The 24,113-nt window shown below is 43.9% G+C and overlaps 1 protein-coding gene across 2 annotated transcripts; it reads left to right on the plus strand.

Moving 5' to 3' along the window:
- Positions 1–2,864: 2,864 nt before the first annotated feature.
- LOC118090073 (carbonic anhydrase 3-like) lies at positions 2,865–23,045 on the plus strand. Of its 2 annotated transcripts, none has more exons than XM_088675675.1 (7): positions 2,865–2,968; positions 9,171–9,368; positions 16,147–16,265; positions 17,217–17,309; positions 19,051–19,116; positions 20,372–20,527; positions 21,834–23,045. In XM_088675675.1, exons 2-7 carry the CDS (start codon positions 9,200–9,202, stop codon positions 21,951–21,953), a joined length of 723 nt encoding a protein of 240 aa, XP_088531801.1. In that variant the 5' UTR covers positions 2,865–2,968; positions 9,171–9,199; the 3' UTR covers positions 21,954–23,045. The 2 variants fall into 2 exon arrangements, with proteins under 2 accessions (XP_088531801.1, XP_034981293.3); XM_035125402.3 differs by lacking the exon at positions 2,865–2,968 and adding an exon at positions 5,424–5,505.
- The last annotated feature ends 1,068 nt before the right edge of the window (positions 23,046–24,113 follow it).

Here is a 24,113-nt window from a genome sequence, read left to right on the forward strand (position 1 = left end):
GGCTTTTGCAAGTCTCCTCCCACTTTTAAAGTCCTCAGTCTCACTCTGATCTTAAAGGTGGGAAAAAACTTGCTTACCTCTCAAATTTGGTCCTTGAGGCAGATCATGTGGAGCCGAATTGTTTCTCCTTTCCTAGATCACTGCAATGCACTCTATGAGGGGCTGCCCTTGAGGTTGGCCTGGAAGCTGCTGCTGCTGCTGCAAAATGTAGTGGCTTAGCTGATCACTGGAGCAGACTATCATCACCATTGAAAGATTTGCACTAGCTGCCAATTAGCTACTCTGGTTACAAAGCCCTGTAACTCTTGGGACCACAATACATAAAAGATATTCTCAGCGCACCTTATATGCCCAATCGCCCTGAGACATGTGTTTGGAAGGTGGTAAATAAACAACTGATCGCAGTGCTCTTCAAGAGAGCGCCTCTACTGGAGAGATACCTTTTATCAAGAAGTCCATTCCAAACGATATGGGGACAGGGTCTTTGGTGTGGTAGCACCTGCCTCTTGGAACTTCCTCCCATTACATATGAGACAGGCATAATCTCTACTGCCTTTTTGAAGACCTTGCTTTTTCAACAAGCCTTGAAGGCGTCTTCACCCCACATTCTACAGTCATACCTCGGTTTAAGTACGCCTCGGTTTGAGTATTTTCAGTTTAAGTACTCCGCGGACCTGTCTGGAACGGATTAATCCACTTTCCATTACTTTCAATGGGAAAGTTCACTTCAGGTTAAGTACGCTTCAGGTTAAGTATGGACTTCCGGAACCAATTACACTCATACTTCAGGTTAAGTACGCTTCAGGTTGAGTACTCCGTGGACCCTTATGGAACGGATTAATCCACTTTCTATTACTTTCAATGGGAAAGTTCGCTTCAGGTTAAGTACGCTTCAGTTTAAGTACTCCACGGACTGTCTTGAACGGATTAATCCACTTTCCATTACTTTCAATGGGAAAGTTCGCTTCAGGTTAAGTACAGACTTCCGGAACCAATAGTGTTTGTAAACCGAGGTACCACTGTATTAAAATTTGGTTTTTTAAAACAGTTTCTATTAGGTTTTCAAGAGTAAGTAAATACATAAGCAGAGGAAGTTGTACACACACACACACACACACACACACACACACACACACGTATACACAACTTCCTCTGCTTATGTATATATATGTATATATACACACATGTATGTGTGTGTGTGTGTATGTGTGGTTGTTTTATATTGTTTGTACATATGCAATTGTTTTTCTTTGTTGATGTTTTGCTGCAAAAATTGGAGCTATTTCACGGGAAGCGATTCATAAATGGAATGTGAAGCAAACGAAACAAATATATGCAGGGCTGAGCCGTTGATCCCATTTCTCTGCATATAGCTCTGAGCTCGGCGTACTTTCCCTCCCGTACTCTTTGCATTAGCATGAAGGCATTTGGGATGACTGGTGGTGCCATGTTTCAAGCTACCTCCACATTGTCTGCCTCCATCTGTCTCTTGCAACCACAAGACAAATGGAAACGACAGCTGTCGTCAAGTGTGGGACAATACCAGGAGCGGCACCCTTCTTTATGAGCGAGACAAGTGAAGTTGTTAACAAGCAGCTGCTACTTTGCGGGAAGTGGAGGAGTCAGGAGAGGGCAGAGGGTGGGATGTGTCAGTGCTTCTCCATGTGATATATTGATGATCGCCCATGTCACTTTGCAGCCTGATCAAAGGACTCTTGCCACTTCCAGCTATGGCATCAGATGTTGCTGAGAGAATGGCACTGTTAATACAGATGCCACTGCTTTGATTTGAGGGTGGACACGATCAGGTCATCCTCTGAAACTGAAGTGCAATCTTATATGTGCTTACTCAGAGATTAAGTCTCATTGGGTTCAATAGGCTTGCCCTTTAGGATGCTAAGGGTGCAGGGTGGGGATTCGGTTTCGTGTTCACCTCACCTAAGTGCACTCTAGTGCTGCCTTTCTGTTCTTTAGGAAGTTTTTTTTGTTCACAAGACCATTTCCTGACCTCTTCCTTCAAGGAAATACTCTCCAAAGAAATCCAGCTCCTGACCAATGGTATCAAATAGTATGGGAAACAGCCTTATCAGAAAAAACTAACCAATAAAGTGAAACTGACAAGGGGACAAATAGAAGAAGACTCCTTCACCCTGGTATGGTTCCCCTTTTTCACATACACAGCCCAACAAGACAACAAGAATCCGCTAACAGTATATGTATGAATCAATATGGCTAACCTGATCCAAAAACACACACTCCCCACAAAAACAAATCTCACGACAGCCAACCACCCCCTAGGCCACCCCCCAACCTCTCTCACCACCAAGAAAACACAACAAGCGAATAGTAAGAGAACCCACAAAAGTGAGGCTGACACAAAACCCCACACATACACTAAGTAGAAGAAGCATTGCCACCCCACCCCACCCCACTCACAATTTCCCCCTCTTTCCTTCCCAACCTAACACTGCATGCAACGCTAATGTCTCACAACAAATGAAACTCATCTGTAGAAAACACAACTTGAAAAAGAGACAATGCACATATTTTTGTAAACTAAGAAATCTTTAATAAAAGATATATTTTAAAAAGAAAGAAATCAGGCTCCTCTTTTCACATCTACAGTTGTTCTGTGTGCTCTGAGCCCTGAGTCCCAACAAGCAGTGAAGATAATCCTCCATAGACCGCCTCATTCATTTCTCTGGATACAAATGAATGAAGGAGGGTGAACCCCCCCCCCCTCCGTTGCCTTGATCTCCCCCTGCCTCTGTCAACCCTCCTGGCTCTACATGGTGACAGTGGCTCCTCCTCCTCAGCCAACTTCTGTTGTTGGTAGATGATTCCAGACTGCTGCTATTTTCCAGGTGGGATTAAATCACATACCAGCGAATTCAAGCTGTGCAGTTAAAGTTCATTTGGAGCTCTCATGCAACAAACTTGTCTACCCAAGGGAGCAGAGGAAGAGGAGGTGAGTAGATTTTTTTTTGGGGGGGGGGGGAGGTAGCAGAGCCAGCCAGGCAGTGGGGCAGATCAGTATCGTCTTAAGCTTATCTCGCACCCTGGTGCAGGGATCCCTAGGGCGCCCGCCCCCCACCCTCCCACATGCACGCCTGCCACCTCACCTGCCCTTTCCTCAGCTGTGCATGTTTGGGTAGTGCAGGAGGCCCATCCCTTATCTGCCTTGGCCGGGGAAGAGCAGCACCGAAGCCTCCTGGGGAGCGTGGTGCCTTCCCGCCAGCGCCTTCCCGCCAGGCCCCGACCACGGTGCCCCATCCTCCTCCTCCTCCACCGCGTCCCGCAACAGGCCCGCCACGCTCACCGCCTCCCCCTCACCGGGAGGCCTCAAGATTCTACCTCAGCTGACCCATCGCCACGCGGAGAGCCGCAGGGCCGGGAAGGGGAGAGCACGGCCTCCGGAGAGGCTTCACCACCAGTGCGCACACAGCGCGGGGGAAAGGAGAAGGAGGCGCGGCGCAGAGTCCTGGCCAGACAGCCGGAACCCCGCGCTCACTTGCGAGGCTCCGTGGCGCCACCTCCTTCTCCGCTGCCTGACGACAGCCTGCTGATTCCTGCAGCCAAGGGAGAGGTGGAGGCGGAGGCGGCAGAGCCATAGGGATTAGTGGCTGGTTGCGCCCCGCCGGCGCCCCCGAGAGTTTGGCGCCCTGGCGCAACGCGCCACTAGGCCCTATGGTAAAGACGCCTCTGGGGTTGGTGGTCCTTGGTTGATTTCCTTTAACTTGCTGAGTTGAATGCATTATGTCAGACTGCTTCATAGTGATCTCTGCAATAGTGACAGTTGATGTAGTACAATGTACCATTAAAATGGTGCACCTGTAGCAACAAAACCAGAAGCCTTCATCTGCCCCAGTTGCAACAAAACATTTCTCTCCTGTATCAGTCTCTACAGCCACAGCAGGCACTGTAACTCTCCAATGGGTTGACTTTACCTCTGAAGGTGCACTCTTCCATGGTCTCCTGAGACAGATGGATGCCAACATTGCATTATTTGTTGTGTTCGCATTTTATAGGTCAGTGGGAATCTACAGAGTATATACTTGCTGTGGCTACTTTCATATGGGGGCCCCAATTCAAAGTAGTATTTCATTGCAAGAGTATTTTGCAATATGTTCTTGACACATTGATAGTACAACCAGCAGTGAATTTACTCTGCTTTATTAGTTGCTCTGTGATGCTTCCACAATTCTGTCTGGAGGGGCTATAGTGCAACTAAAGTGTGTGGTGTGTGTGTGTGTGTGTGTGTGTGTGTAAATAAAATTCAGAGGATTTGTAGTATGGAACATTAGGAGATTTCAGCAAGAAGTTACAGGAGGTGCAGTGAATGGAAATGAAGCAGTGTGACCGCCCCAGAACTTTTGCAGACACAGACAAGCATAGACAGCAGGATCTCAAATGTTTTTTAAAAAATGATGTCCTGAGGCCGTTAATGTGGAAAACTGTGGGCAACATGCAGGGCAGGATTTAGGTTTGGTAAGGCCCTAAGCTACTGAAGGTAATGGGGCCCTTTATATGTTCAGCTGTCCTTTGTCAACAACAAATTGTCGCTGTTTTTTGTGTCAAATATTTTAGGGAGCGGGTTAGCTGGCGGGGCACATTATTTACATAATAGGAGCCTACACAACACAAAACACTGCTGCTGTATGTAGGTTTTATTATGTTTTTATCTTATATTTTGGAAATGTACATCCAGGTTTTTTCTCTTTAAATTTTTTGGGGGACCCCAAGAAAGTGCAGCCCTAAGCTATAGCTTGTTTAGCTTATTCTTAAATCCAGCACTGGTAACATGAGGGAAGATTGGGGGGGGGGGGGAGATACCTGCTGAAATGTTAAAGTTATGTAGCTTATAGAGGGTGAACCATGAGTGCACAGTGCTGCTAAAACAACTCTTAGCGTGGAAATAACTTCACATAATAAGTTTTGGGCAAAACGGGGAAACTGCCCAGTTCAAATTAACGTCAAATGGCAGTATAAATTGGCAGCTCTCAATTTTCCTGTCTTCACATGACGCCTCCCGTTTATAAAATCTACTTTGACTCGGAAGGATGCTTCCCCCGTTATAGCTAATAAAAGAGAGGATTGTCTAGAACTCTAGATTAAAAGGCACTACAATGCCTCGCTTGAGAAATAATTCGAATTCAACGACAGCCTACAGCCATTCAATCCCCTTCCAATGACCAAGACCCCACAACTATTTCTGAATAGAGGCGAATGAGAGGGGGGGGGGAGGAGATCCCCGTCGCTCGGACGGCGCTTCCCTCTTCCCCGCACCTCGAGGGCTCCTACCCGCCTGGGGCTCCTCCTCCCTCTCCGCCCCCAGCGAGCATCGCCCTTCTCGCCCCTCTGCTGTCTAAGGGCTGGACTCGGCCGAGCCCTATAAATGGCCCTGGCAGGGGACGGTCGCGGCTACCGCAGCCGGAGGAGCCGCAGTGCGAACCGTCCCGTCGGAGACCATGAGCCTGCAGCCGTGGGGATATTTAAAGGACAATGGTGAGTGGGGCGCGGGTCTCTCCGGGGAGCCAGAGTTTGCGGCTTCCCACGGCGGCGCCCTCCTCCCCGCCTAAGAGGGGAGCGGGTAGGAGATGCAGCAGAGTTTCGGTAACGGGAACGAGCATCTCTCACCAGCTGCAGAAGCTGTTCCTTGCCCACCGGTGCCCGGTATTTATTTGTTTTCGATGGAGCTCCCCAATAGCATCTCTTTCTATATTGGATTCTCAGGGCTTTGGGGTCAGCCTTGGTATGTTCTGTTGATGGACTTTCCCTCGCTGGTTAGCAAAATTGGACACAAGCTTTTTGGGCAGCTACTGAGCTCTTTCAGCTGGCACTGGTGTCCTTGCCGCCTTGAAAGTGGGGACGGGGACGTGGCTTTCCTGCAGATCACAGAATTGTAGAGTTGGATGGAACCACAAAGATCTCCTAGTCCAAATGCAGGAATCTTTTTGCCCAATGTGGGACTCGAACCCACAACCCTGAGATTAAGCGACTCCTATTCTTCCAACTGAGCTATCCCAGACTGCATGCAGCTTCCATCACGCCTGACCATTGGCCATGTTGGCTGGGGCTGGTGGGATTTAGAGACCAAGGACATCTGGAGGGGCAGCAGGTCCCCCTGTTTCTGCCTTGAAGAAGATGGATATAGCTTCTATTCATCCTGATTTGCAAGCACAAAGTTTGCAGGGAGGTTGTATGTTGCATGAAGCAATTGTTTGCATGCTTTCTGGTGAATTTTCCTGGCACTACTCACCACTAAAAAAAGACCATTACAAAACCAACACCAAATTCACTTTCATTCTGCTACGTGAATTGGCTGGTACGCAGTTCAACACCACCTACAAATAAGCAAAATTCTGGGACTGATCTGACATATTTTTATAGGTATTCAGGAAGCTGTCTTATGATGGGTCAGAATATTTGTCCCTCTATTCTTGTCTGCCCTGACTGGCAGTGATTCTCCAGGGTCTGGAGGCTGGAGCTTCAAAGGACTGAAGCTGGGATATCCTGTATACCAGAATGCACTCTATAACAAAGCAATGTGGCACTTATCAAAGCTAGCCTTTCTGTGCTTTCATTTATGCTTTCTGGCTAAGTTTTGTGGAAATAGCTAAGTAAAATTCTCTCTCTCCTCCCATATATTTAATTTTACACCCCACCTTTCTTCCACAGTACTCAAGCAGCATTCGAAACTCCCATTGTTCTAGGCACATTTTGTGACAGGGAATTTCATAAACACGAGCAGTTTCTGAGCTCTGGATGCAGTTCTGCGCCTAAGCTTTAAGATTAAAATTGCCACTATTACTCAGAAGTAAATTCCAACCAAGTTCAATGGGGCTTCCTCCCAAGCAAAACATGTATGGATTGGGGACCTGAGAACTTTCTTTCCTTTCCTTTTTAAGCCCAAGATGTTTTGTTTAGGTTTTAGTTGCCTTGTTTAATGTACTGTTAATGTATGATGTGCTTTTAATTTGAAACATACTAGCCAGTTAGTTATGATGGTTTAAGTAGTGCATGTTAAAGTGTTATCTACCTCAGACTCTCACAGTGATGCTTAAAATCAAAACAAATTTTGGAGTGGGGTCATTGAAGGACCCTTAAGTCTTAGGTTTGTGAACTGGGTGTCTCTGCCATCAGTTGTATAGGCCTTTGTGTGTTAATTGTGGTGCCAAAAAAGATATATTTATATGAAGGAAAGGGGTGTAGGGAGAATTCAGGGCTTGTCTGAAGAGTGGAAGGAAAGGAGGACCTTTTTCTGCCTCCCCATTTCCAGTTACTCTCTGAAGACTGCAGAAGGGACCCTCTTAAGAATATATGGGGGGCCAGCAGGGGAAGCATGGCTTTGTTTTTCTGAAGTCTTCAGATGATAACCAGACCATGTGAAAAATGAACATAAGATTTTAGCTGCAGTTCATTCATTTTCAGCTTTGTATTCCTGTTACAAAATGTGTGTCTAGACATCCTGTTGTTGCGCCCATAACCTAGGTTTAAGGTGCCATTTAGCTCCTAGCTTTCATATTTCAGTTTCTAACACTGTACTCAAGGTGTTGTATGTAGAGCAGGAATAGCCAGACTACAGACTTTTGTTGTTGTTACTGGAAGTCCAGGGTTTTATTTTGAATACCAGAACTGAATGGGAGCTCACAGTCTTTCCACACAGAAATTCATTCCCGGTTACTCCAAGCTTTCTTCACTTCAGCAGCCTGCTTTAGAAGAGGAGTCATTTTGTTCCTGCTCTTTGCAGCCTAACTTAAATTGTGGGGAAGTTGTGAGGATAAAACAGTTTGAAGAAACTTAGGAAGCTGCAGTTCAGTGGTTCTGCTCCTGCCTGCAGGGCCGTTTCCAGAAAGCAATTATGTGGCGCAACCGTTCAGTGCCATGGGAGTTGCCCTGTGCCATCCTGTTCCTTGTCCCTCAAGCTATTTAACATATATCTGAACCACTGGGATCTGACTTCAGGAGATTCCGAGTAGGGTGTGTGCTGCTAATTTTCAAATGACACCCAACTCTAGCTCTCTGTTTTATCTGAATCAGGAGAGGTAGCAGAAGTCCTAGACTGGTGCTTGGAGACAGTTAGGAGCTGGAGGTTGGCAAATAAACTGAAGCTGAAACCTGAAAAGGCAAAAGTGTTATGTGTTCTGAGTTCTCAAATCTGGGAGGCGGGAGGCTGCCTGTTCTGGATGGGGTTATACTCCCCTGGAAGAAGCAGGTTCATAGCTCCTGGATCCAACTTTGTCACTTGGGACTCAGATGTCTTCGGTAACCAGGAATGCCTTTTTCCAGCTAAGTCTGGTTGGCCATCTATGGCGTCTTTTGGACAAAGAAGACTTGGTAACTTCTAGACTGGATGACTGGAATGCATTCTATGTGGGGCACTCCTTGGAGACTACTTGGAAACTTGTCCAAAATGCAGCAGTCAGATTGAAGCCCTCGCTAGTATTTATAACTCCTATAGCCCCTGTTTTTAAACAGCTGCACTGGATGCTACTTTGTTTCTGGGTCCGGTTCAAGCTACTCACATTAGTAGGTATAAACAATTTATACCCTAAATATCTGAAAGACAACCTCCTTCCCTACAGATCCTCCCAGTCTAACCTACCTCACAAGGTTGTTGTGGGGGTTAATCTATGGATTAAAAAGGTGAGATATCAATGCAATGCAATAAAATAATAAATCACTCTGTATCCTAGTGTCTGACACCTGAGATATATGTACTAGGACCCACCCTATTCTCTTGATTGTAGTATGTTTTAACTATTTTAACTATTGTATTTTTAAGGCGTGGTGAACTGCCCTGAGATCTTGTGGTGAAGGATGGATAAGAAATCTTACCATCATAATTATAATCAAAATCCATGATGGCAATTGGGGGGGGGATGTGCTGTGTTTCTTCCAGCACAGTTCTGCACATATACTCAGAAGTAAGTCCCACTAAGTCACCAGCTAAGGGTATATATGACTGCAGTTGTCAACCTTTAAATTTAAGTTAATCTGCCCATTCTTTCTAATTTACCATGGTCCTGTAGAACTGAGCAAGATACTAAAGTTTGCACTCCCTGACTGCCAAATGCTAAGCAAATGTGAAAGTGGGTACCGTGCAGTGTTTGCAGGACTTATAGCATATGTTTAGAACATGACACTCTCTTATTGTCTTTCCCCCTTAGGGCCAGATCGCTGGCATGAAACATACCCGATGGCTAAAGGGACTAATCAGTCACCTGTTGCAATCCTGACCAAGGATGCCCACAAAGACCCTGCTCTATTGCCTTGGTTTACTGGCTATGATCCAGGGGCAGCTAAGACCATTATGAACACTGGGAAAACTTGCCGTGTTTCATTTGATGACACTTTCGATCGCTCAGGTAACTTAAGAGTTTTATCTCTTACAAATACTTCTAGTTAACCAGTATGCACCCCTACTAATATCGTGTGAGTGTGTGTGTGTGTGTGTGTGTGTGTGTGTGTGTATGGCAGAGATCCTCTCCTACGTCATACTTTTTTGCATGCAGGGATCTTAAGCAATGTATATATTTATTTGATTTATTGATTTACTGTGGCAGGGCAGCTTTATAAAAAACAGCCTGAAACTAAGATAGATTAGAAGCACAGGACAATGAAGAGGTCTTTGCTAGGCATGAAAACGACATCAGGATAGGTGCTAGGGGCAGCTCTGTGAGGAGGACACTCCACAATTGGGGTGCCACCATGGGAAAGTCCCTCTCCCCCACTGCAGCACACTCTGGGTGGGTGGCAATCAGAGAAAGTCCCCTGAAGAATAACTTGAAAGTCTGGTGAGTTCAAGGGTAGCCAATATGGTGTGCTGGATGTTTCTGAACTCCGGTTCCCATCAGGCCCAGCCAGAATACCCAATGAGCAGGGGGAGGGAATGACGTCCCACTCTGCTCTGCCTCTGCTGGCACTGCCTCTGCGATGCCCACCTCCACTGGTGGCGGCAGGAAAGTGGTGCTGGCATCGGCAGCTATTTTTGGCAAAATCTCGCTGAAATTTTGTGAGCTCTCTCATGCTCCGTGAGATTTGGGTGAGATCTTGCTGGAAATTGACACTCCTGCTGGTACCACTTCTCCACCAGTGGCAGAGGCAGAGGTATGGCTGGGGTGCCAGCAGAGGCTTCTGCCACCTAAAGCGGCACTTCATGGGTGGGCCAACCCTGGAGGGCACCATATGACTACCCTTGGCTAAGTTCAGGTGGAGAGAGGCCATTTTGTCAGTACCCTAGTTGCACGTTATGGAGAGCCTTAACACAAACCAACACCTTGAATTGGACCTAGAAATAGATTACAAGCCAGGGAAGGTGGCGAAGTACTTTTGTGATATGCTTGTGTGATAGCTCTTCCGCCTTCTGGTGGTCCAGTTAGGCAATTTCAGACTCTGGACCTGAAGGGTTTAAAAATATTTAGATGACAATGTGTATTACTTAATTACTTAAATGAATGCCCCCCCTCCATCTTATGCATTATGCACAAAAGATGAGTGACCTGCATTAAAATGCAGAGAACGAGCAGTAGCCTCTGGCCTGGACAATAATCTCACAGATCAACACAGATATTTGTTGTGGGCATATTTGCTGTGGCAATCTGGTTTTACCAAGCTTAAACCTACTTCTGAAGGCCAGTTTGAATATTCAGAAGAAGTTGAGGTTTTTTTGTACATGTATTATCCGTGCGTCTAATTTCCTGTCTCTAAAATAGTGGTGCTCATAGAGCTCATGGGTCTCATCACAGTCCAGTCTGAGAACATAGTACAAACCATAGAATAGATGTTCAATGAGGTCCTGTTCCAAATATGATAATAGCAGTAGGGTTGTAGATTCAGCAGCATTCATTCACTGTATTGGGATGGGGGCTTTGCATTGCTCATCGTCATGCTTTCAGCTGTGCGTCTGCCATTCACAAACCACTTCAGGTGATGCCCCTCCCTTAGTCATTGCCAGCAATGGCTCACTTACGGCCCTCAAAATGTTGCTGGACCACAATTCTCTTCATCACTGGCCATTGGTCATGCCAGCTGGGACTGGTGGGAGTTGTTCAGCAAAATCTGGAGGGCTTCCTCAGTACATCACTGGAGGGGTGAAGTCAAATGAAACCATGAAAGTTCGCCTTACTTCTGATGGAAGCTCTGAGTCCATTCAGCTTAAAAAAATGTCGGAAGACTGACACATGTCTGGCTTTGGCTTGTAGGCTGAGTAATTTTTTATGTTTGTTTGTTTTAATTGTACTGTTAAGCTGTAATCCTCAAGGGATGCTTTGGATCATTGCGCTCCATGGGGCTTCATAAAACTGCTTTGGATATTTAAGAATTAGGACCTTAAGGATGCTGATCCTAAACATTGGTGACATTCTACCTGCTTGCAGTGTTGTTGTTTTTCTGATGTTACTGTTGCACTGATGTAATGTTCATCTTTTGTGATGTTGTCCTACTCTAGTAGTTGTGATACCCTAACTTTGGCATGTATACCAGAGCATCGAGTTCCAGGTCCTGGCTTTGGGGACACCACAATCACCCTAGTGGGAATTTCGCTATCCATTTCAGTGTCTGAGTGTCCTCATTTGTCATGAAGCCATGACAGCCAGGCCACCCGCACTTTATATGGGCCTCTGAGATCTTTACATAACTGCTTTTTGTTGCTGGTGATTTATTTCTCTGTGGGTACCTCTGGATACCAGTCAGAATGAGAAGAATTGACACAGCTGAGCCGCAGGGGAGCTGCTTTGTGCAGGCATCCCCATACCAACTAAAGAAAGAAAAGTCAACGTTAAGCCTTTTGCCCTGTGCTTAACACAGCCTTTATCCTTGGGTATTCCAGCACATAGGATATCAATCACTGACATGAGACCAGCAGTGCTCCAGCACAAAAGGATTTAAGATCTGTGTTAGCATTAACTTTGAAATTCCATGCTATTGCTGGAGGTCAAAGAACTTGAACGTTGTTCAAACAAAGGCCTTCTGGGATTGCTACAGTACATTGGGTTATCGGCTTTCTGGCTATGGAAACTTGGGTTCCTTTCCCTTTTTAGGCTGCAAATAAAGACCAGTTTAGTATCTCAGGGGACCCAGGGTTACAACAGTGGGACAGGGGCATTGCAGGTCAGGAAGGAGGTTCTCTTGCAGAACACCCTGTTTTCCAGAACTTCCACACTCTTTGTAGAGACTGTGATGTCTCCCTTCCAAACTTTCATAGAATAAAAGCCTCATTGCTATTGACAGTTGTTTTGCTGTAGGTGAAAAATTTCCTTCTTGGAAATGCAAGCCATATAATTGCACATTGTCAAACATACATAGCTGACTTTATTGACAATAATGACAAAGAATATGCCAAAACAGTCTGCCGACCAAATGTTTATTTATTTCTGGACCTGTTAATGCATCGTTACTGACATAGCCAACTGTGCTATACTGTTACTTTGTTTTTATCCTTAAACAGCATGGGAAGGCCATCATTTTTTATCTTGGGGAAAACTTGGCTTCATTGTTTTCACTTGTGGATTATCACCTGTCACTATAAATCTGGCAACAGGTGAGGCTTTGCGTCAATAAGACCTGCTCTCCCCCATAACTATATATAAACAGGGCTAACATTCCTTGCCTGATAGATTTTGTTTTTACCTGGCTCCCAGTGGCATCTGCCTTTTGAAAAAAGGAATCAATTTCCCTCCTGCTTGCAACCTACTGGGTAGAATAGATGTTTTCTTCCACTGATTTTACAGTAGATTGCAAGCTGCCAGCTCCAGGGTTTTTTTGTTTTTGTTTTTGCTGATGTGACTATGCCGTCACACACTTGCATTCACACCAGAAGGGTATAATCAACAGATCCTTCCATGCACAAAAATCTGTTTAATATAGTGAAAACGAAAACCCCATAATGGAGAAAGATTGCTTATTACCAGAAGAAGAATCTTGCTGCATCTCACCAGATGTCAGCCTTGTCCAGCATTCTGCCCCAACAGCAGACACCTATTGGGGACTCACAACTAGGACATGTGCCCCACAGCAGCTGGTTTTCAGAGTCATCATGGCTCATAGTCCTTGAATTTGTCCTATCTCATTTTTAAGCTGACCAAGTTAGTGGTTATTCCTAAATCTTGTGGTAGTGAACTTTAGGTGGTTCTTCTTCAGTGAGACAATGCCATAAGGAATGACTAAGAAATACGTATATGAATTTCCCACTGTAGAATAGTTGGCAGATCGGCATTTGACATTTTCATAGTAGGAAACCTGTTCCGTCGCAACTCCTTTATTCTTAAGCAAAAGCAGGATGGTCAGAGTTGGGTTTCATACTGGGGGGGGGGGGAATGTAACTGGAAACAGGCGATAACTTCTTCAGAGAGCTGGTGGAGGTATGATAGAGGCATTGTTGCTCATGCTGCCGGTAGTTACTCTGGTTTTGCTATGTTCTCTGGCCAATGAGCTTTGCAAGTTGCTATGATGCTTTAAGAGCCAGCAGTCCCACTTTTGAGCAAAGGCAGAGGCTGTACACACTATACATTCAAAGCATGTATGAAGCACCTTCTTTCTCTTAAAGAAATTCTGGGCACAGTAGTTTCGCCCTCACAGAATTACAATTTGTGGCAACCCTTAACAAACTACTTAGAATTATATTATTTGAGGGGGGGGGGAAGTGTTCCAAATGTGCTTTCAAAATATTGCGTGCACAGAGCTAAAATCGACATACAAGACTTCACATGTATCTGCACCATGAGTGATGGCCTTCTAGGGAGGTTCAGAGAACCCATGCATTGAAAGGATTTCTGAGAGAGACCATAACACTTATGTAAGCTAGCCCCACTCCTGCCATGGGCAGCAACACGCAGCTAGCATGCAAGGGATACTGTGAACAGGAGTTCCTTCCCATGCCAACCCAATGCACAAAAGGTGTGGGCATGGCTGCTGGGATGACATTGGGTCTGCGGCATTGTGGAGTCAATAAGATTGTGGCTTGGCTGACAACACAGTTGCAAAAACAAAACAAAACAAAACAAAACCTTGTGGGGAAATGACATAAGCCGTGTTGCTGCCACTGCTAATGGTAAGCTCCCTGAAAAAGTGTTGGCAAATTCTCCTCCTGCTGGAGAAATTAGGCACTTCCCACCATTTCTGCACCACTTGGGAGCTCAAGATACTGTACTTCACAGCAGTTTGGGGTTGATTGGCATGCCTGGAAGGAAATAAGTATGGATACTTGCTGGTCCCCCCCTCTTTTTTTTGTTTATTTTAAGGGGGGGAGCACTGCCATATTAAATTACACACTTGTGTGTGACGAGAGAAAGGAATTTTAGTCAATAACTACATTGGTTATTTGAAGGAACTTCAGAAGTATTTCCTGTGATGTGAAATGTACCTTCCTTGCCATTATAACTGGTTCTTCATTGAGATAGAAGTCAGAGCCTATTTATAGATGGGTGAGGGGTGTGAATTTTGGGCAAAGGCTCAGCTTCACTCGAAGCCCACAGAGTGACATGTAATTAACTCACAAGTGACAAGTGTGAGCTATTATTGTTCTCAACCAAGAATTCCTGTTCTTAATTGCCACCAGCAGTGCTACTGGTAAACCTCATGCTTCAAGATGACACTGTGTTTGTGGAATTCCCTCCTCAAGGAAATATGTACAGCAGTGCTCTGTCGTGGCTGACACTGAAGAGAACTCTTAAGACTTTTTAATTTCAACCCACTTTAATTAACTGCTGTGTTTTTATTGTTACTGCTTTGTAGTTCACTATGTATTCTTTCATAAATTATTACCGTGTGTCCTGCAAGGCAGCTTAAAAACCCACAAATAAATAATCACTAGATGCACACTTGAGTTCTTACAATTGGCAAAATATCATGACCAAGAGGTTGTTTTTTAAAAAATCAAATCCGAAGACCACTAAACAAACAGACATGGGTCTCTTGGTACTGTACCACTTTAGAATGCAAATGGCGACCACATTATTGTTCTTTTGCAGCAAACTGCAGAGTTAGGATGCCTGGGAGAAGGGTTCCAGTTTAATCTGGCAATCTTCCTGACATGCTAGCTTTTCATTTGTAGGGATTTTAAAACAACAGCAGGGAGAGGCATTACTGGCTCATTTTTAAGTGATATAGTCCTAGAAAGTTATACCACTCCCTGTCTCTAAACCTTTAGATTGGCTTTGAACTCAAGGAAAGGGGGAATAAATGTGTGTCCCTTTGCATGTATAACATTCCAGTCTTCCCTGAGGCTTTATGGAGTTTTGCTATTGTTAGCTCCTGTTCAGGTGTTTGATGTCTTGGGGCTGCTTTGAAGCCTTCTACGGTTAATATTAGTGTGTGGGAAAGAAACCCACCAAAGAAGGTTGCTATGAATGTATAGGGAAGTTTTTAATGCTTGAAGTTTATTGTGTTTTTAATATTTTGTTGGGAGCAGCCCAGAGTGACTGGGGCAACCCAGTCAGATGGGCAGCATATAAACAACAACAACAACAACAACAACAACAACAACAACAACAACATGATGATGATAAATCTGAACCTTGTTTATGCTGTAATTTTGGACAACTCCCAAGCTACAAGAAGGCCAACCATTATTATTAATTGTTTTTATTAAAAGATTTTCCTGGGCAACAAAATTACATACAGCATCTCCGTAAGGTCAACCATTTATTCAAGTAACGTTAATTTCTACGAACAATATAGTGATGGCAGAGTAGTAATAACAGTGATGTAGGCACCAGGTGTATGGCTCCAGGTCCGATGGGACCACTTGTCCTTCAGTGGATCTTGTTGGGCTGGCTTAATTGGCAAATGCCACAGCAGTGCTCCAGGAAGCTGGGTCTAGCTGCCGTTTTAATTTTTCACCATGCCCACAATGTAGTGTTGCTTCAGGGCTTTGTAGGAAATTTAAATGGTGGCTAGACCCCTGGTTTAGACCCTGTCATCCAGTGCTGATAGAAGTGTCAGCGATAGGCCGTGCCAGCATGGCTGTGGCCATGGTAGCTGCCCCAGGATGCCAGGTGATAGAAGATGAGATGCCCTCTCTGACATTGGCCATATTTGCAAGAGGTGCTCATCAACCCTAAAAGAAAAGGCCCATGCAGTACATGGTTGTCCCTTTTTGTTTCAGCCCAGAAAAGCCTTCTTTTAATCGAGACCTCTTTGTTGCAGTGCTCAGGGGAGGGCCACTGGAGGGTACTTACCGGCTGCGTCAGCTTCTCATCCACTGGGGTTCTACAGATGACAAAGGCTCAGAGCATGTGGTGGATGCAACAAGGCATGCAGGAGAGGTGAGTTTTTTGTGCACTAGAGAATGCATCATGGAGGATAAAGCTACCAGTGGCTATACTCTGCCTCCATGGTCAGAGGCCTTACCCTTCTGAATGCCTGCTTCTGGAAAACATAGATGGGCAGAGGGATCTTGTGATCAGATCCTGCTTGTGGGTCTTTCACAGCCACCTGGTTGCCCCCCCCCCCCCGTGAGAACAGGATGCTGTGAAAATGGGGTGTGCAAAAAGGAGAAAGAATAGGAGGCACGCTTATGGGGTTGAGAAGATAAAAAGGAGGGGTGTGGAAGTATCTGAAGAATAGGAGGGGGTAGCGACTTCATAGCTGGGAAGAAGGTGAAAAGGGTGCTTAGTAGTTGCAATGTGTGGTAGCAGGAGGATGCAGAAGCTTACAATTGGGGTGTTCTGTGCGCTGTGGGGCAGCTGCACCCCCATCGTTCAGCCCAGACACTGAGGTCCAGCTCCGAGGGCCTTCTGGCGATTCCCTCACTGCGTGAAGTGAAGTGAAGTTACAGGGAAGAAGACAGAGGGCCTTCTCAGTAGTGGTACCCGCCCTGTAGAACGCCCTCCCATAAAATACTATCTGACTTTTAGAAGACATCTGAAAGCAACCCTGTATCGGGAAATGTCTAATGCTTTACAATTTTTTAAATGTGCTGTAAGATACCCAGAGTGGCTGGGGAAACCCAGCCAGATGGGTGGGGTATAATAATAATAATAATAATAATAATAATAATAATAATTAATAAATTGCACCAAAGATGGAGGGCGAAAGTGCAAGCAGGTTCAGTGCAGGACTGCAGAATAGAAGAGAGAAGTGGCTTCAGTAATGGGCTTCAGAAGGTGAAAGTTTAGTAGTTTCATGGGGGTGGGAATGGGAGGCTCTAAGGGGTTAATGGGGGGTGAGCAAGCATGGACAGAGTCCCTAGTATAATAGATTTTCCTTGTTTCCAGATTCATTTGGTGCATTGGAATCCTAAGTATAGCAATTATGCAGATTCTCTGAGAAAAACTGATGGTGCGGCTATCTTGGCTATTCTTCTGAAAGTAAGCTCTATCTTTCTTTACACATATTACGATACCTAGCAATCTTGTTGTCTAAGTAGCTCAGTCGGTAGAGTGTGAGACTCTTAATTTCAGGGTCATGGGTTCGAGTGCCACATTGGGCAAAAGATTCCTGCATTGCAGCGGGTTGGACTAGGTGACCCTTGTGGTCCCTTCCGAACTCTACAATTCTACGGTATGTCTGTCTGAAACAATGTCCTTTTATATTACTCACACTACCCCAGTATTGCATGAATGTGCAAGTGTGATTATACTAGGTTTGGACTGCCTTGTTACCAGTGGGGTCTCAGCAAAGAAGTGCAGGAGGTCATCATGACAGCACCCCCAGCCCACACCCTTAAGGAGAGTCCAACAATTAAGACAGCTAAACTGATCCTTTGTGTGTGGGTGCTTGCACGAGGGAGCAGCAGTCCATAGCATAATTAGAATCTTATGTACAATTTCCTGGGAGGATTGCCAGTGGGGCTTACATCTGACAGTATAGATTCTGCTTGCAATACACATTGAGCTTCAGCCAGTTGAAATGCAAAGATTTTTCAAATAAATGTTGCCGTTGAAATTCATTCTCTGACTGGCACCATGTAACTCAGTCACAAATATACTTGAAAGCCCCGTTATCACCACATTTGTTGGCCTGAGAATCTGTTTAATTACCCTGGCACTGTGGCAGATGACACTGGCGATCCTGCTCTGAAAAAAAAAGGTCCTGGAGCTGTCTTCCCCTGAGCTCCCCTCCCACCACACCACAGTTTATTATACCAACAGAACACAATTAACACACACGTCAAACAGACAATCTGTCAAGCAAATCATTTAAATCATCCCCACTGTGCTCTTCTTCTTATCACATAAGAATTAGAAACCCACAGCTTTTTTTCTGTTATGCACCTCTGTGCATGCTTACTTGGAAGTAAATTCACCTGAATTCAACAAGACCTTCTAGTACATGAGTTTAGGGTTAGATGATTAATTGAGTTGATCAACTGATGAAAACTCTTTTGAAGGACTAGAAGTGCCCTAAATAATCAGGCTACATATTTTCAAAACAAACAAAAACCCAAGAGCGACCCCAAACTGATTATTTTCACTGAAGGAACTTGCAAAAACCATGAGCGGCAGGTGCCATTTTAGTATTCTTACTAGGGATGAACCTATTATTTTTGCATTTTGCTGTTACAGCAAGAAATAACAGTGGAAATGGTTATGTAAATAACAGCTGGTTTATAAGTGGCTTAACAACAGAAAGGGTACTACACCCTTCTTTCGAATTTCCAAGGAAAATCTCTACAGAATCCTTCACTTGCCTCAGAAGGTAGGAAGTTGGATGAGATGGTGTAGCTCGGCCATGATCCAGAGGACTTTATGCACCACCTGTACCTACAACAGAGGTTTCCTGTTACTTTCTCTTTCAGCAGTATTGCATGTGGACTTCGAAAATACTTTTAGAAACTCTAGCACACCCACTGAAGCAAGAGGTTGCTGCATTCATGTTATACCATAATTTAGTGACAGCAAACCAAATCAAATGAACAATCAGGCAAATACATTGTTCCAAATGTTGTTCTCTGTTGTTTTTAAACCCAACAGGCATGATTTTTGCTGTTTTTCTGTGCAAGATGTTCTCAGAATTAAACAAACAGATGGGGTGGTTAAAGATCAATTCTGCATGTGGTTGTGATTTATAAGCTTCCATGCCATTCATCTTGTACTTTCTCTGTCACAGGTAGGGAAAGATCCTAAGCCAGAGATGAAAAGAATTATTGAAGAAATAGAAGCCATTAAGACCAAGGTAACTTGACGGTACAACTGACTCACACTTGCAAAACAGCAACCATCTATAATCTGCCAAGGAAACAAAGAGGGGGACTGTCAAACCAGTCACAGGGACCACACACAGGAGAGGCAGGTGGAAGTTAAAATAGAAATAAGAGAAGGGTTGATGAAGAAGTGGATGTGTAGAAGGGGCATAAGGGAAGCAAGATAAATCATTTGGCTCTTGAAGATTAGAAGCAGGGTGGCTTTTCCAAGAACTGGGTTCAGCCACTATCAGATGAGTGTACACACAGTTAAAGGAATGGGTGCATTCCTCCTACATTTAGAAACTGGAGTGATCGTTTTTTATCTTTCCCACCCCATTTGTGTGTGTGGGGGGGGGGGGAATGGTCACAAAAAGTGTGTGTGTTAGTTGTTTTGTTTTTTTGAAATAATTTTTATTGGTTTTACAAAACAAATTTTACATTTACCACATTTATATTTCAAAATCAATCTTCCAAATCTTAGGACTTCCCTCCTTCCCTTTGTGGGTTCTTTACATATATAAATCAACTGCATATTATAATTCTTCCACATTATCATCCTCCAAAATTCCCAAAGTCTTTGTAACATTGCAAGAGTTACTGAAAGCCTGCCAAAGAGCTGAAATTATTACAGTGTTCTTTTAAATACAGTCTACATTTGTCCCATTCCCTATTGAAGTTTTGTTCCTCCTGATTTCTGATTTTCCCCTGTCAATCTTGCCATTTCTGCTAACTCTAATAATTTTGTCTGCCAGTCCACTTTTGTTGGCAGTTTTTCCTCTTTCCTCTGCTGGGCAAGCAGCAGTCTTGTAGCTGTAGTTGCATACATAAATAGTCTTCTCAAATCTTTTGGTATATCTGCAACTATCATTCCTAGGAGAAAGGCTTCTGGTCTTTTAACAAATGTTATTTTAAACATTTTTTAAAAGTTCATTACATATCATTTCCCAGAATTCCTTTATCTTTTTCCTTACATTTCCAACATACATTTGAGTTAGTCCTATACATTTTTGCTAACTTACTGGGTGTTAAGTACCAACAGTACATCATCTTCATATAATTTTCTTTTAGCGTATAACATGCTGTCAATTTAAAGTCATCTTTCCATTATTTTCCCCATGCTGCCAACTGTATATTATATCCAAAATCTTTTGCCCTTGTGTGTGTGTGTTAGTTATGCCTATCCCTGACCTCAGCTAAATCTTCAGCTGGATTTAATAGTATTGCTTCTCTTTTTATTTATTTAAGGGGAAAGAGGTTCCTTTTCAAAACTTTGATCCATCCATCCTTTTCCCTCAAAATCGGACCTACTTCACCTACCATGGCTCCTTCACCACGCCTCCTTGTGATGAGTGTGTTACCTGGATTATTCTGAAAGAGCCGATCACTGTCAGTGTGGACCAGGTAAGCTTTCCTTATGCACAGCGGGTGGTGCTGTGGTCTAAACCACTGAGCCTAGGGCTTGCCGATCGGAAGGTCAGCGGTTCGAATCCCCGCGATGGGGTGAGCTCGCGTTGCCCGGTCCCAGCTCCTGCCAACCTAGCAGTTTGAAAGCACATCAAAGTGCAAGTAGATAAATAGGTACCGCTCCGGCGGGAAGGTAAATGGTGTTTCCATGTGTTGCTCTGGTTTCGCCAGAAGTGGCTCAGGCATGCTGGCCACATGACCTGGAAGCTGTACGCTGGTTCCCTCGGCCAGTAAAGTGTGATGAGTGCCGCAACCCCAGAGTCGTCCGTGATTGGACCTAATGGTCAGGGGTCCCTTTACATCCACATACAGATTGCTGAAAGCTTTGCTCTGTTAATCAGGAATAACATGCATGAATTCAATGCTGACAACAGCCATGAGAAATGCTGGGACATTTCTAAAGCTGAGGAATCAGAACTATGAGAAAAGGCTGAAAATCATCTTGGGTTTCAGTTCAGTTTTTGCATTTGTTCACCCAACCACAGAATCAAACAAGCCAATATTCTTTATAATGCACCTCAAAGAACTTCTGACAATGTAACAGGGGGATTAACCCCAAACTAAGACCTGGTTTACACAGCACAATAAGCTAAACTATATCTTATTGGGACTTTGTGAATGTGCTGACTCCTAGAAAGGAGCTTGCAACCATTTTGGTCCTCTGCAGTCCTTTATATTCCTGTACCATGCGGAGCTCAGCCAAAGTTTGGCTTGTGGTTAGGCTCTCTCTTCATTAACTATCTTCTGCTGCCGTTAACATACCTGTCTGTCTCAATTTTATTGACAAAAGAAAACATTTAGGGAGGGAAGGGGAGAGACTCACCAAAGAGCATTTGATTCATATTTCCGCCCCAATTTTTCCTAGCTTCCTTTTCCGAGAAGATCCATTTGGGTGCGCCAAATTTTGGGCTCGCTCAGGGCGCCATATTGCCAAAAGATTACCCAAATCCGCCCGTGCTCTCGGTTAAAAATTTCATTGGAGCACAAAACGCAAATGAACTTTGGCGGGTTTGCTGGGTTCAACATCATGAATCATACTGAAGCCCCTCCATCAGCCTTAATTATGTCATTTAGAAACAGGTTCTGCTGGCTTTATCCCTTCATGTTTGGTTGCAAGTACATCCCAAACGGACTCTGGTAGTTTTCTAAGGAAACTGCATTCCATGTGTCTGCTCAGTGCTTAACACATCTCATTTTTAGCCAGGCTCCAGGTTGGTCCTCACATCTTTTTACTTCTCTGTAGATGGAAAAGCTTCGTAGCCTATCTAGCAACACTGCAGGTGACCCCTATTGTGCTTTGGTGGACAACTGGCGGCCTCTTCAGCCTCTGAATAACAGGATGGTAAGATCTTCATGCCAATAGAATCTTTGCTGAAGCCCATGACCTTCGGTTGTGAAGACCCAGGATTCTCCCTCGAGATCTGTACTGTTGAGCTAGAAATTCCGAGCAATGAAACAGGACAAATTAGATAAAATTAATCAACATTCTAGATGGGGGAAATCACTGGGGGAAAATTAACTATATTAGAATGGAGGATCTCTCTCTATAATCTTTGTGAACACTACAATTTTTATGGAAAATTCTGTGGGTGGGTGGGAAGGTCTTCAAGGATCTCTCTCTCTCTCTCTCTCTCTCTCTCTCTCACACACACACACACACCTGTAAATGAAGAATGCTAGAGGAGCACAGTAGGAGTTGAATGCATTTCTGTATCATATCTATGTATAAAGTGTCATTAAAAATCCAAATTGTGAAGAAAATCAACCTGGAAGTCTAACCCTGCATCCTTCTCATTGTGGACAGTGAAATTAAAGACATCAATTCAAACAGAATATAGTATGGGATGAAGCATTCTTATTTAATTGCACAACTTCATTTCCTGTTGATTTGTTTGAAATGATAATGAATCTTTTGAACAGCCAGGATTTTTGTTTAATATATAGTAAGTAATCTTGGTGACTCTAAAATAGGGTTGGTTTTTTTGGGGGGGGGGATTCCAGAAAGCATTATGAGTTATTTAATTGTTAGGGTTTATTGTATCATTTCTCCAATGTGTCAGAAAGGTCACTTTCTGAACTTCTGATTTTATTATTTTGCAGTTAATTTTTATGCCATTGAAGTTAGTGTAATGAAATATTGGTCGAAAACCCATTTCATTTGTGAAATGCTCAGATAAATTTTGCAATGGGAAATATCTCAAAGACTCAAACTACTAAAGAAATTGAGTTTTGTATGTCCTGTTTCAATACATTGCTGTCAGTAGTTTACAGATTTCAGAATACCAACTTTGATTCTGACCTATTGAAATAAATGGACTTTTTTGCCATTAATTTGCATACATTGATTCCAGTGGAACTACTCTGTGTATGACTAGTCAGATCCTATCCTGTTAAGGAGGGGGCTGCTTTTTTTCTCCTCAGATCTCAAAAATCAATAAAAATATAAGAACTTGAATCTATTTAGTGTTTAAGTTGTAGCACTTATGTTTGTAAACATAGGGCGGTACCTAGCTAAATCATTCTCAGAGCAGACCATTGAAATCAACAGAGTATGACTCAGCTGGGTGCCACCCACGATTTGTTGCTTCAAATCTGAAAAACATTTTCAAAAAAATTGATGAAAACAACAGCCAGGGTGTTATTTTCTGGGTGTGTGTGTTGTTTTTCTTCTTGCTTTGAGCTGGTGCTTTTTGGAAAAAAAGCAATTTAGATACTATTGCATGATGGCAACATAGGTGCTTCTGTATATAAAACAACAACAACAAATCTGTTTACCTCAGAAGCAAAGTTTTCAGAACTTCTTAGGTGATTGTAATATCATCCCATGAGAGGGCTTTGTGCACTTGAATCATTTTGATAGGGGTTAAAAAACATCATTGCGACGAATGTCCCCATCTCTATTACTAAAATGCGACACAAGAATCCAGAGGTGAAGCCACACACACTCTTCTCCCGTTGCCTCCAAATAAACCCCTTTATTCTTGTGGGTTTATAAGTAAAGAGACTCTCCTTCCAGCTCAGGTGGCCTGGTATCAAAACAACAACAACTCTAGGCTGTTTGATAGAATAACCTCCTGCCACCAATAAAGGGTCTCATTCGGCTTGATTCCCCCTACTGCAAAAGTTTGCCCTTTCCACGCTGGCAACTTGTTGTCACCCCCAGGTTATCTTTCTAAGCCTCCTCAGTGTTACTCTAAGACACAAACTTTCGCCTCTTTTCCTGAGGTAAGTTTTGTCCTCTAATGAGTTACCACTTCTGTGAGTGGATACCTTGCTGGAAAAATAAGGACGATACTACTTGCCACAAAAGAGAAGAATTTTATTAACCTTAGAACATACCGTAGTTATTTATTCGACGTTTCATGTGTTTATAAGATACATTTTGGTTGTGGGTAATCTCTGTCAAACACTTAACATCGAGCCTTCCTGAACCTCATCTAGATCCCCACTATCCTGGCCTCTCAACTCTCTTCTTCACATCTACCCACTCCCTCTCCTCAACTGACAAAACCGCTGCTCCCTC

The sequence above is a fragment of the Zootoca vivipara genome, chromosome 8 (genome assembly GCF_965207765.1).
Source record: "Zootoca vivipara chromosome 8, rZooViv2.hap1.1, whole genome shotgun sequence".
NCBI lineage: Eukaryota > Metazoa > Chordata > Lepidosauria > Squamata > Lacertidae > Zootoca > Zootoca vivipara.